General features: G+C 40.5%; 1 protein-coding gene across 4 annotated transcripts in view; it reads right to left on the bottom strand.

Moving 5' to 3' along the window:
* Window positions 1–1,969: 1,969 nt before the first annotated feature.
* The window catches only part of CDK8 (cyclin dependent kinase 8), a 72,297-nt gene continuing 60,077 nt past the window's right edge, over window positions 1,970–14,189 (bottom strand). For 3 of the 4 annotated variants that reach the window (XM_068672022.1, XM_068672041.1, XM_068672051.1), the window contains 4 exons: window positions 9,569–9,666; window positions 8,096–8,174; window positions 7,818–7,976; window positions 1,970–3,272 (listed from right to left, as the gene is read on the bottom strand). In XM_068672022.1, coding sequence (XP_068528123.1) covers window positions 3,147–3,272; window positions 7,818–7,976; window positions 8,096–8,174; window positions 9,569–9,666 — 462 coding nt within the window. In that variant the 3' untranslated portion in view covers window positions 1,970–3,146. The remainder of the gene's footprint in view (window positions 3,273–7,817; window positions 7,977–8,095; window positions 8,175–9,568; window positions 9,667–14,189) is intronic. The other variant, XM_068672030.1, reaches the window with a different exon arrangement.

The following is a 14,189-nucleotide window of genomic DNA, read 5'->3' as shown; positions in this document are numbered from 1 at the left end:
GCGCCAAGGTGGAAGTGCAGGAGCGTATTCCTCCTAATGACCAGATCAAGCCTGTAGCCCCCTCTCAGCGTAAGCCTAGAAAATAATTTGTTCTTTAATCAAAGCAAAGACCGGCTCCTCGACTGCAGGTAGCTGAAATACGCTCAGGTTGGCCTAGAGAATTGTTGAGGAAAAACATGAGGAGTTGAGGAATCGAGCAAGGAACGCTCAGCTGTGCGAGGAAAGACAGAGCCTCGCTGCTAGCTCCCTCATACGAGTTCACAACCGTGCCACTAAAATGTTCCCAAAGACGCATTCTTCACCCTTGCCTTCCCATAGCCCTCATATTAAAAGCAAAGGAAAAAAAGGGACAGGAGGATTTGGGTTTTGTTTGGTTTTTAAATAGCGCAGGAAAATAATGAAGAGCCTTGCTTTCGGTATCCCTAAAGACAGCGTTAAGAAACGTTATTTGATGCGAAAGATCAAATGCAGTTGCCATGACCATGACAAGATCAGCCTTAGCAGCAGTAGAAACACCTGTCTTCAAGGTATCTAGCAGTGGTTGAAAACTTTTTCTTTACATGACTCTAGAGAAAGACACGTCATGTTCATCCCACAGAATGCCCAGCTGGCTCAGGCATCGGAACAAGTCCAATAAAAAGAGCTGATTTCCCTGCAGGGCTGCAGCTTGATGAAGCAATCCACAACGTCCACTAAAACGGAGTGAAACGAATGAAGCAACTGCAAATGGAGTAGCAGGCTATTGAGAACTAAATGCACGGAATAATTTGGTTTTACCAGAATCAGCTGATAACGCTGCATCTTCATCTCAAATACCTTTTTCATAGGAAAAATAAATTCCAAGTGCAAACAAATGCCAAGGGTTCTTTGTGTCAGTTGGCAGCATTTCCCTTCAGAAAAATGCAATTAAAGTTCACCGGCTATTTTTAAACAAAGCATGAGGTATCACAATATACTGGTATCAAGTCAGATTTGCATGAATATGAATAGTATTAACTCTCACGCTTTAATATGAATATGCAGAAATAAGAAAGGAAAAAAAAAATAGGCCAACAGGACTTTAATAAAAGCAAAAATTGTACAAAAGTTACTCTTGTTACCAGTATCTGGTAACAGTCTAGAGACCAAGCATGCCAGTTCAAAGTCTACGTGAAAATTTCAGGAAGGAGGAAAAAAGGCTTTTACTGGGGGGAAGGGGAAACAACAAAAGCCAGTAAGAAGCTTAAGGCGCTCCACACAACACCTCTGTACTTCATTTTATTTCTGAAGTTCGGGGAAGTCAGATTTGACTATCCTAAGGCCATTATGCACAGAACTAAAGGTATATTCCCCCTTTTTAAGCAGCCAACTTTGCATTCCCTTTTTCTTTAGTTTCAAGTCCCCTGCCTATTGAAACCTCTTGGCCTTCAGATAATTTCATCTACACTTGAAACTTACCCTTGGTTTGCATTTCAGGCTGGCTACAGATTTGTTTTTTCTTTTGCCCCCACCTCACCTGCACCTCGGTGCATTTTAATGGATCGTACCACTTTATATTCACCCCACATGAAACACTTGCAGAACAAAATCCTGTGTATATTGCAGAAGATATTGATGTCGTAAAACTACGGTGTGGTGTTAGACACCAAGGTAAGAATGAGTTACAGAAACCATAGAAAAAACACTTAAGAAAGGTCTATAGGTTTTGTAGATGAAAAAAAGCTCATCTATAAAACGTAGCTAGCAACAAACCCATGCCCAGTGCATCTCCATCTGATCAATTCGATGTACACCATGTAATATAATGATGTTTTACAACAGCATATTTTTTTTCCTATTTAAAAAAATGCTTCTTGGTAGGGTTAATGGAAGCCTGCCCACCTACAATAAAACCCATTGTTAAATATTGTTTCTCAAAACACAACCCAATATGTAGGTATGATGGGGAGTGAGGCGCTGTCGATGAAAAGGAACACAGGCAAAGCTCATATGCAGATTTATGAAAAATAAATTTATTACATAACACCTTGTTTTAACAATGTTTGATTTTTTTTTATTCAGAATACTTGCGTCATTCATGTAAAATAGTTTGATACAGTACATTGTATGTAAGTTTTTCCTCATAAATTCTAAGGCTCTCCTAACACCTTGATCCTCTGCTGTAAGAATGGCACCCCTAAACAACGTGCGAACGTTTTAAAAAAAAATAATTAACTGAATGAAAGTTAAAATTCACTACACCAAGCTGGTTCTCAAAAAATCATGACGAAATATCTGAATGGATGCCGCACCTTTTTAGGAAATATCACTCATGCTTTTTTAATCCCAAAGCATGCTCACAAATCATTAACACCAACAGGAAAAAAATAAAACACTGTCTATGACAATCATTTTTGCTTGTTTGCTGAACCAAACATGTTTATATCAATGACAACATACTTATTTTACTATCAAATAGCAGCTTTAATACCAGTCAAGTCATAGATTTAAAAACAAAAGCAAAAACTCATGTTGGAAATTAATCTTTGGGACATTTGAAATCTCTGGAAAAAATGCAAACGTTTTCATGTTCTTAAAAAAATCTCATTGTAGCAATTGTGTTGGTCGTAAAACATTGATCTATGTGAAAATGAACCAACCCACAAAAGTCACTAAAAATAAATGTCTATCAAAATCGTCTCAGTTGGAGTCACGGATAGTTTGCTTTGTTTTTGTTTTTTTGCCATGTTAACACATACTGTATGCTTCAAGTACCAGTCCGAAGATGTTGTGTACTATTGGTCAGAGAAAGTTGTTACATCAAGAGAACTCACCACATACGACAACAAAAATGCTTGCCCCTAGCACATTTCACAGTTTCAACTGCTACAGACTGTCACTGAAAAAAAATGCATCGGTCAGTCTGAACCATGTCAAGTAAACTATGGAAGTAGCATATCCACAACACAAACTGTGCTAGCACTTTCTTTTCAAGTCTAACCCCAAAACAGGTACAATTTGGGAGCCACTGCTCCGCTCCGTGAAGGGTGGTGGGACGTGGCGGTCGGACGCGTTGAAGGTGTGGTTGTACAGTACATTCTGGTGGCCCCAGCCGGGTTCCAGGCAGGCGGCTGTGCAGCCAGGCCCGCGGCGTTAGCAGCAGTGCATTGACAATGTTCGGACGCAGCTCAGTACCGGTGTGTCTGGTGCGAGTACTGTGGCGGCTGCTGGGAGGTAGTTGAGTATCCCATGCTGCTCTGTGGCTGTGATGTGCTTGGTCCGGGGTTGGGGTAGGCAGCATGGGGGTTGGAACGCTGCAGAGGGGTGAAAGCAGAGGAAAGGTAACCCTTCATAACACACATTGCTGCAGGACAGCTCGGTCTACCCGCTTATTTCTTCAAGAGGTACTAAACACACCCAGTCCCAAAGCACCTGCAGGCCCAGGAGGCTTTTCACTTACTCTGTTTCCAGCATGGGCAGACATGGGCGTCCGAAACACCGGATTAGGAAGTAACAGTCACCACCAGTCAGTAATCCACCCTGATTTACTCTACATCCTGATTTAATCTACAACCATCATAGGCAAACCTCCACTCAGCCCTCCAGATAGCTACGGTACACCTGCACGACACAAAAAGCTACTGCCTGCCACCTCAGTGGTCTTCTCCACTTGCTGCCTTCCCCAGCTGAGAAGATGTTTTGGTATCTCGATATCTAGATCGTATTACTGATGAGCCACTCGGCATTATTCAGATTTTTGGATACAAAGGATATGCTTACCACTCATTTTGTCTGACGTGGGATTAAAGGCTGAGAAAGCTGTAATTGTGTAGGCTGAGGTGCTATCTAGCAGCCTTACAACTACTTGAAGGAGAATTAAAGATGACAGCCAACCTCTTCCCAGTGGAACAAGGTATTTCACAGGAAAACAGCCACAGACTGGGGCTTGGGAGCTTCAAGTTGGACACTGGGGTAAAAAACATCCACTAGGAGGCCAGCACAGTCCTACACAACCTTGTGCAGAGAGGCTGCGTAGTCTGTGTCTGTGGAAGCTTTCAGCACTCAAATAAAGCCATGGCTGACCTGATTTAGCATTATCAACAGTTCTGCTTCAAGTCAGGGATTGGACTAGATGGTCTCCAGAGGTGCCTTTCAACCAGTACTTCTATGAATATTTATCAAGCAGGGCATTCGTCACTGCAAGAAACTCTAAGCAAGCCAGAAACTAATTCAATTTTAACCTAGAAGTTATTGACACAACATGAAGTATAAAGGAAAAGGACTGCATGTGGGATTTTCAGTGCCAGCATATGACCACTTAGTAGCATTTAACATACTACACAACTTCGTTCAATTACTGTGTTGTTTCACTTTAATATTAACATTTGCACACACACAAAAACTGCAGTTTTTGGAAACTGCTGTGCAACTTCTTGATATCACAGGATAAATGAGGATTGTTAGCAAAAGCAGCTTGGACTGGGAAACGTCTCCACAGCGAATATTCTAGGACTAGAGTGTAGCTACCAAGACCTGTCTATACCAAACTAAGGTTGAACAATGTCTTGAAAAAGCAAAATATTAAAACAGCTTTAACAATTTCATAAGCTGGAACATAAAGTAACAGCTCTTTGGTTTTGTTTTGTTGTGGTTTTTTTTTGTTTGTTTGTTTGTTTTGTTTTGTTTTCCTGCCATTCAGCATTTAGAACAGAATCTAAAATCAAAAGCCAAACTCTACTTGAGAACATATGCTCACAGGACTGAGCTAACTCTCTCAGGGTGCAGAGCGTAAAGAGGAAGAAATGGCTGGACCAGCACTTATTGCCAGCAGGAACAAATCAGCACCACTGTGCTTCACCATTAACACAGAGACTAAACTTGTGTGACAGCTGCCTTCGCTCTGTCGAGATGGACTGTCACTCCCCAAGTGTCTTTTTGCTCAAGTGTGACTTTCACAAAGGAAACTGGAAAAGATCACAAGTATAACCACTTAAAAACTGACCATTCGTGTGAGGTGTAAATGATTTCTGCATCTCTGTAACAGATTTTACAAGATGGGGGCTAATTAAAGAAGTCACACACTTTCATGAAACAGTGCAACAAATGACTTGTGTTTAAGATAAGACACAAATACCCAGTACTCTTTATAGACCATTCATCACGAGCAAAACCTCAGAGTAGAGGATTGCTCCAGTTCATTTAGTCACATCAGCCTCAGAAGTGACACACTGCGAAGTTAAAGGAGGAGGCAATGAAGCCTGTATGCTATATGCCTACTATTTTTATGTATAGCAGAAGAAAGTACAAGGTCAACTTGCCCCGCAGGGGACTCGGGAGTGGATGGTGAAGCTGTCTTAGTGTGCCTTGCCCAGGAGATGGCAATCCTTCTTCACAAGCTTCATATGGGGAATGTGAGCAAATTAAATGAAGAACAAAGGAACAGGTGTTTGATCAAAACAGAGGGCTGTATTGTAATGTTTGTTTGCTGTCTCCTCAAATTGCAGGATCAGAAGCAGAAAATTTGAGGAATTTTTTCAGGGAGACCTGACACCAGCAGCTTTTAACTGCTTTTGTTCTGATGACAGCAAGTTCAGTTTGCTTACCGTATTTTTCAGATGCCTTGATCAAAGCAAAACCCACCCATTTCCTTCATGTAAGATTTCCTTCATGCAAAAGGAGGGGTGGGAGGAGGAGGAACACAGCTTTGTTTGTTTATTTTTTAAACAGCCATGTGTTCCACCTCCTAAAGAAACAGGAAAAACAATTAGTCAGAAGCAGTCAAGTTACTAGTAAGAGTTCCTGAGGTAAGAAACAGCATTTATCACTACCTCAAGGCAAAAATATTCTGAAATTATGTTTGTTTGATGGCTGCCCCCAGCTGGGACGGCTATCAGAGACTACAGAAGTTTGGATGAGCATGAACTCAAAACAAAACAACCTTAACTCCTGCCAAGGCAATTTGAGTCTTCTATCTTTTCAACCAGCAAACCTCAGCTCTTGCTCACAAAGGTGGAAGCCTGAGTTTGTTCAAACTGTCAAGCTACAGCAGCCAAATGAGGTGAAGAATGTGTAAATAGGGCAAGAAAATGGGGCTCCCTGACACAATACATGCAACCTCTGCATCAAGCTCCCCAGATGCGTGACTCAACAGGACAGGAAGATTACGAGGGTTACCGCTGCGTATGCTGACTTAAAAATAAATGCAGAGAAGTAGCAGAGACAGAGAACTAAAAGGCCCAGTGATGGCAATTGCAGCTTGACAAATTGAAAGATGAATCTCCTGTAAGGGAGTGTTCTGTGATGCAGAAATCCCACTAAAAGACTGTGTTTACATTTAGAAGCACCCAACACTGCTGCACAACAGGACGACCGCACTTTCAAACAGTTCTCAACATCTATGTCATTCAAGAAGAACCTGAGAACTGATAAACCACTGGTGTCTTGGGTTAAAATGTGCAAAGACACCAAGGGACTATAGGAAGGGTCTCACAATGCAGCTCTTGAAACCGACCTTATTTTACATTCCTAGGTACTTGCAAGTTTAGTACAAAGCTGAAGTAGATACATTTCTTTAAGCTAGGGCAATGCCCCAGGCAGCCTTTGAGGACATCTGATACTCCCTCAAGAACAAAGCCTGACCTGTGAGATTCCAATACCCATCGGTGTTTATGGAGAACAGCCCATCAAACTGTGAAAAGAGAGTTGACCACATCAGTTTTATTAAGTGTTCTTTAACTCTCCCTAAGTTTTGTTGTGGCGTGTAAGCACAGCTAAGTGGGTTCCAAACTGTTATTCTTCCTCTGCTAAATAAATAAAAAAACAACCAGCCTTTTTCATCTTTAACTGAAAACGCTGCCAGTAATTTTTCACTTTCCCATCTTTCAATTCCATCCAAGACTCTCTTTCAATTGGCCTTCTACAGCATGCGTGCTACATGAATCAGTACTGAATAGCCCCTGCCTGCTAACCCTTCCACAAATATGCCTCCTCTTGAAGTCTTTTATTCCCCAGGCATCCAAGATCTGCCATCTCTCTGACTGCTCCTATATGCATTATTTAAAATCATCTTCCTTGCTCCTCTCTTGTAATTCCCAGGATTGCATTAACAAAAGGCTCTGTCTTCATCTCTTTTTTTCCCTTTTTTAGTCTCCAAGAGCAATCACATCCAATCCCATAAATTCAAATATCATCCCCTGGGATGACTCAGATATTCTTCCACTCTGGACTCTTCTGATTTGCTAACATTTGACCACAAGCTCAAATGCAGGAAGGTTACAGCAAAGTTTTCCTCAATTTTTTTTTTCCTCTGTACACTCCTCCTCCTCTTCACTCACTGATTGCCACCACCTCCCCTGTCTCCTCAGATCTGTAACACTTGGCTTACTCAACCTGGAATGTTGCATGGTCTTCAGTCACATCAACTGTGCCATCCCAAACTCTTTTCCAGTCCATTTGCCCAACTAAGACTCTTGTTCAGACTCTTGCTTCACAGCTTGTTTATTGTAATATCCTTTGCTGCCTACCACTGCAGGGTTTTCGAATCAGAAATGGTATTTTTAGGTCAAAGAGAGCAGTACAACAGGTTCCTGGACCATAATCAGCACTGCCTAATATGAAGGCAATTATCAGTAGCTGTAATAATTTCTGATCCTAATTTCCTTTAAACTGACTGCTAACTTAAAAATCAATGGCATATCAATCAACAGGCAAGCCATCAACTAAATGCAGTTGTAGTAATCTGGAGGATGGAAAAAATACCATTTACGGAATTACTTTTTTAGCTTAAAGAAATACTATTGCAAACATGAGAATCAAGCACAGGATATTAAAAAAAAAAAAAAAAAAAAACAACAACATACCTGATAGTCTGAGGTCATAATAAGTCCACCTGAGGTAGTGGTAGGAGGAACAACTCTCACTTTTTTCAGTGGGGGTCCCTGTGTGTGACTGTTGTCTTGGTTTCCTGGATGACCAGTTCCGTTAGTATGGTTATTGCCCTGCTGCTGCTGCTGGTTCTTCTCAATTGTTTAAACACAAAGAAAAATTTCAACTCAAAAGCAGTACATGAAAAAACATGAAAACAGGAAATAGTGTGAAAGCCAGTGAAGCGCGATGATACCGTTCTTCCAGTACTTACTTTATCTCCTTTATCATCTGGTTCTTCTTCTGTTAAAAATTCTCGTTTTGGGTAAGGGATTTGACAACCTGCAAAAACACTGCCCCCCAAAAAAGTCTATTTATCACTGTATTAGAACAGAGAAGTTAGACCTATTAAGATTCATACTCCACCCATGCTACTTTCAAGTTGCCTGAGTCAGAGACTGATATCTGTAACTAACCAAAAAGTTTTCCATCTTTATTATTACTCCCATCGTAATACTAAACTTAGTAAACCTGTTCACGTACATTTAAAATTTTACATCACCTTTGATAAACTCATCTAAATTCTGAAGAGTTTTCACTGTTTCTGGTAACTGGTGACTGGAAAAGCATACCACAGAGGTAGCATGAGGTATCTGCAAGGGCACAAAGTGCTGTCTTGAGCTATAGCATAATTCACTGGCTCAGAACTAACTAAAATAGTCCTGTGAACTCCACTGACTACTAACAAAATCACCTGTAACAGAGTTAAAAATATCTAGAAGTTTCATCCGTCAATTCGTATCTAACGGAACAGGTTAATTGCTACTGCTAGTGCAAGCTAAGATTTCTCTGCCTTTAATTTGTAGAATATACTTAATGTCTCTGTACACCTGTTAGCATTATTCGTTGTGCATTCACATTAAAATGCCAACCTAAATATGAGGAAAAAAGTCAAACACTGACCTAAAACCAGTTTCTGCAAAAGCAAATCACTCACATTACAACACTAAACTACAGAGACAGGTCAGGAGCTGCTATAAATAATTCAGCAGATTTTAGTGAAATAATGTCATTTTTAATTAACTGCTTATAAATATACATACCATGTTTTGTAAATTCTTCCCTAAATAATGGTAGGGAATGATACACAGTATTGCTTTGCTAAAAAGGAACACAGTAATGCTCCCTGGTTAGCCTTGGGGCTGTGTGTGTGTTGTTCATTAAAAACGAAGTCATTCATTGTCCCTAAATTTTCTTCCTTTTGTAATCTCCCTGCTTAAACAAAAAAAGAGCGTCTAGGGGAAATGTGTTTAAGTTGTTAAGGATGACAGCACAGAGACACAGAGCTGACTCCCCACCACCGCTGAATTTACAACAAAGGCTAAGACAGAAAAATGTAAACTAATTAGAGAGTGTCATTTGGCATTCTGGAGCAGAGAAGTGGACCTGAGGGCACTTAGCAGTTGTCTACACAGATCTGTAGCATGCCTAATCAACCTGTCAGTGAATAACAAGATTAGTGCTGTGACTAATAGGATCAAAGTTCTATAAAGCAAGAGACTAATAAGAATTCTACTTAATTTTAAAAACCTTAAACAACGTTCTAGTGGTTATGGCTCTCTTTGGTTGTTAGACAGTAAGTATTCGGCTCAATATTCACAAACATTCATAGCAGAGAGCAGACAGAAAGCATGCATTTCTAAAACATCTCTGGGTGTACTGATAGGTTAATAAACTGACCACTTACTCAGATGTGGGAAGTGGATCTTCTAAGAAATAGGGATCCTGCATAGCCTGTTCTGAGGTAATTCTCTTTATTGGATCCATTGTAAGCAATTTCTGAAGCTAAACAAAATTAAAGACGAAAAGCTCGGCATCATCAAAACTGTTTACAGAATCTTCACTGCATTATTTGTGAAAGACAAACTGACACAGATGTGTCTGAAGTCAAAATCCTAACCATTAACGGCAGTAACCACGATTCTTCTCTCTTGTTAAAATAGTAACTCCATTTCCCACTGAAGAACCACCTATTTTTACTTTCAAAGCCTAATGTGCTTGGTTAGTTCCAATCACAAATGTTCTAAAACACTCCAATATCCATGACATGCCATCAGTTTTAATGGTCTGTTCACTTCCCACAAGAAGATGGAACACGCACATACTCTACCTGGTTTCTTCAACTACACCGCACTTAACAGGAAGCAATTTACCATTTAAAACGTTTACATTGGAAGCAATTTACCAATAAAACCATTTAAATTAAAATACTACTTAGCAACTGAAAAGCAAAAGTTGTGCCATACTGATTATTACTTAGTATTGCCATATTAGGACATCTCCATTGTCATCCATAGTAATGTAAAAATGCCATATAAAGTCACTCTTCAAAAATCTTTATGCTGTAAAAGAAAGTGGCAATCAGCACATTCAAAAATAAATAAATAAATAAAACACTTGGCCAGATAGCTTATTACCCACTCCTGCATCTATTTATCTATTCTGACAAACATGGGCTCACATCTGTTTGCTACATCCTGCTCAAAAGAACAGTCGTGCAAAGTCTTCACTTTTAGCTGATTTTTTTTTTTATGACATGATGCAAAAACCTCTAAACAAGTTTAATAAGCTGCCTCCTCCATGAGTACATCAAGCCTGAGCTCTGGGGCAGTTTCACTATCAGTTTAAGAGTGAAACTCAGACTTTATCTTTGTAAAAACTGATGAATCAAGTATCAGCTATGTGAAAAAATATTTTCAAAAATTTTTTTAAAATGGCATGTTTCAGTGACAGAGAGCAGCACAAAAATCCTCAAGTAATATGCATAATTGAAAAGTTATTAAAAATAATAATCTGACCTAGCCAAAACAAAGTGAAGCATTTATATGGAAAGAGTTACAAACATAGCTGCTCAGATATGCAGCCTTTGAGAAATGCTTAGGATACATAGCCAGAAACTCACCTTCACTAATTTAAAATACCAGCAACAGACATGAAGTCTAAATTCCGCACATTAGAGATTGAAAGGTGGCTTTAAGAACAACCATTGTACTGGTTTCCTGTTCTACTCTCATTTTGCAATTACATGAACATTTTCAGAAGCTTGCTGGCCTTTAGACATCTGCCACTGACATTGCAAGAGTGATTTTCAATAATTTCAATAAAAAGCATATGAGAGAAGTCATGCTCTTTCCATGTGTTAAGATTTTTCTTTGGTTCAGGAATTGCAGACCAGAGAGATTTCTATTTAACTCTGGTACTGAATAGCAGTAATGCATTCTAAAATTGTTACTCAAAAGGATGGTGAACATGCATATCTGTCTCCCCACCCACCCAGTTATTTTGTGGAATACGGTTGTGCTGGACATGCAGGGTATATGGGCACAAGGAGCTGATCTTCAGATAATAACTGGAAAATAAAAATACAAATTCTTTGTTTTACCATGGAATGCAGCATCCAAGGCAAAACTACAGCCTGATGTATTGTCAAAGACAATGATATTTAAAAGAAACGCTACACTTTAAACCTATAACATTTTGTTTAAACAATGCATAGATCTAACCAGATGTGCAAAATATTACATATGGAAACAATCTATTTCACATTTGCTCTTCATACTTCCATGGGGGAAAAAAATAAATAAAAAATAAATTAAAATAAACACATTTTTGTAAAGATCTAGTGTCACAATGTATGTCTGAGCTGGTCATTTCCTCTCACTAGTTACTAAGTGAGCATACAAAACCACCATACAGCTAGAGTTAGAAACTACACTTCCTCTCGTCAGCCTTCAGTTGTAATGATATGGTTAAGAATATAATAAATACGTATGAGTACCATCAATCCAGCTTTGTTTTTCACATAATTGACAAGGAGGCACAATAGGTATTTTCAACTCTGAGTCTGCATGCAGTCTTTGCAGAATGTCAGTTTGAGGGAACCAGAATTGTTCTCTCAAACAATTCTCTCAAAGCAATCCCAGGAGCCAGAAAAAAAGGAAAGAAATTAAAAAAAAAAAAAAAAAAAAAAGAATTGCCAACACGCTGAAAAAACATCACAAGCATAAATAACATTGCAAAATTCTGGCACTGTATCTAGCAATTGGGTTATAAAGCCCTTCATCACATACTGACATGATGTGAACAAACTTGGTCATAATCAGCAACAGAAAGCAGAAACCACAAAGAAAGGCTAAAGATTGTGCAACCGTTGTTATCACATGGGAGAGATCGAAACTATTTTGTCCCTTTGTTCAGGTGCCAGCAAAGAAGTGAATCTTTCGCTCGCTATTACAAATATTTTATAATAAGAACTGGTCAACTAAAAGATCACCTGACTGAACAACATAATAAAAACACAGTATGCTTTACACAACTTCGTGATGAGCAATAGGACAATACTATGAGCAACAGGACAATCATTGCAGTTTATACGGACCACTGTAATCAAATCTATGATAAAGTATCAAAAAAAATAACCAGGAACAACAGCTGGGTGCCTATTTTCTAGGGCACAAACATTTAAGTAGGAAAAAATAAACTAGGAAAAGATAAAGAGTGGAAAAAAGCTGAAAGCAGGAAGGAGCCAATGTTGCCTCATGTAACACCACTTCTGCATGTGATAAGGGATCATGTGCACTGAAGTCAGTAAAGAAAGAAGAACTCCAGTTTTTGTTGGGAAATAAAAACATTCCATTCTTGGTAACCACAACAATCCATGCATTTACCAGCCCTGGAATTATCAGTCTGGAGTATTTTACAATTGTAGGTGGATGCAAGAAAAATACAATTTTATCTGTCCTGATCCAGAGAGTAACATGGTTGCAAGACAGCTTGTGACACAGGAAGACCTTAGAGTATGTCTACAGGAACCGGTGCCAAAGGAAGACCTTAGGGTATGTCTACAGGAACCGGTGCCAAGAGATTCACTGAATTACTTCAGGCTCTGATGGAGGGATGTAATTCATTCACCTGCAGTTCAGCTTAGCCTCAACGAGAGCATAAACCTATGATACCTTCCAGTTTTGACAGCCACTGAACAGCTGTGAGATGTTACCTCAGAAAGAGCAGGCTTTTCTAATGGGATCTGATTTCCAGGGTATTATTCCAACAGACAGCAGAGAGCAGAAAACTTAGAGGATCCTATTAACCAGTGGGTGTTTTAAGATTGAATAGTAAGTTTCAGTCCAAAAGTTATCCAACCTGTATCAACAGCTCAAAGCTGACAGTACTAAACACCATGAAACATGAGGGGTCTGCAGGGCTCCATTTTAGGGCCAGTTCTCTTCAATGTTTTCATAAATGACTTGGACGCAGGACTTTAAGGTATACTAAGTAAGTTTGCAGATAACACTGAATTGGGAGGAGCAGCTGACTCCATCGAGGTTAGAGAGGCCTTGAAGAGAGATCTTGACAAATTAAAGAGCCGGGCGATCACCAACAGTATGAAGTTTAACAAGAAAAAGTGATGGATTCTGCACCTGGGAAGGGCAACCCTGGATATATGTACAGAATGGAGGGCTGAGAGGCTGGGGAGCAGCCTTACAGAAAGGGATCTGAGGGTGCTGGTCAATGGCAGGTTTAGTATGAGCCAGCAGTGTGCCCTGGCAGCCCAAAGGGCTAACCTGAGGTGCATCAGGCACAGCACTACCAGACAGGCAAGGGAAGGGATTGTCCTTTGTGCTGTGCGGCCTCATCTCAAGCACCGTGTGCAGTTTTGGGTGCCACAATATAAGGAGGACATAAAACTATCAGAGAGCACATAAAGGAGGGCTACAAAGATGGTGTAGGGTCTGGAGTGGAAGATGTACGAGAAGGTCCCTTGGTTTGCTCAGCCCCGAGCAGAGCAGGCTGAGGGGAGGCCTCATGGCGGCCTGCAGCTCCCTCACGAGGGGAGCGGAGGGGCAGGCGCTGAGCTCTGCTCTCTGGGGACAGCAACAGGACCCGAGGGAACGGCATGGAGCTGGGACAGGGGAGGGTCAGGATGGGGGTTAGGGAAAGGGTCTGCACCCAGAGGGGGGTCAGGCACTGGGACAGGCTCCCCAGGGCAGTGGTTGGTCACGGCACTGAGATTTCTGGAGTTCAAGAAGTGCTTGGACAACACTCTCAGACATAGAGTCTGATTTTTGGGTGGTCCTGTGTGGAGCCAGGAGTTGGACTTGATGATCTTTGTGAGTCCCTTACAACTCAGGATATTCTACAAGACCCCCTAATACCCAGCTGTACGGAGGCCACAGCCCAGTCTGCCACTAAGAACATTCCAGCCTCCTGCTCCAAACTGAAAAGAGCAGAGGGAGGCTGCCATGGGATTTTAGCCTAACACCTCTGTGGAAAACAACAACATCCCTTGAGTTTGTATTTTACTGTCA

Source organism: Anas acuta, chromosome 1 (assembly GCF_963932015.1).
Source record: "Anas acuta chromosome 1, bAnaAcu1.1, whole genome shotgun sequence".
In the NCBI taxonomy this organism is placed as follows: domain Eukaryota; kingdom Metazoa; phylum Chordata; class Aves; order Anseriformes; family Anatidae; genus Anas; species Anas acuta.
Note: the sequence above shows the minus strand (reverse complement) of the source record. Positions and strands in the feature narration are given on the sequence as shown.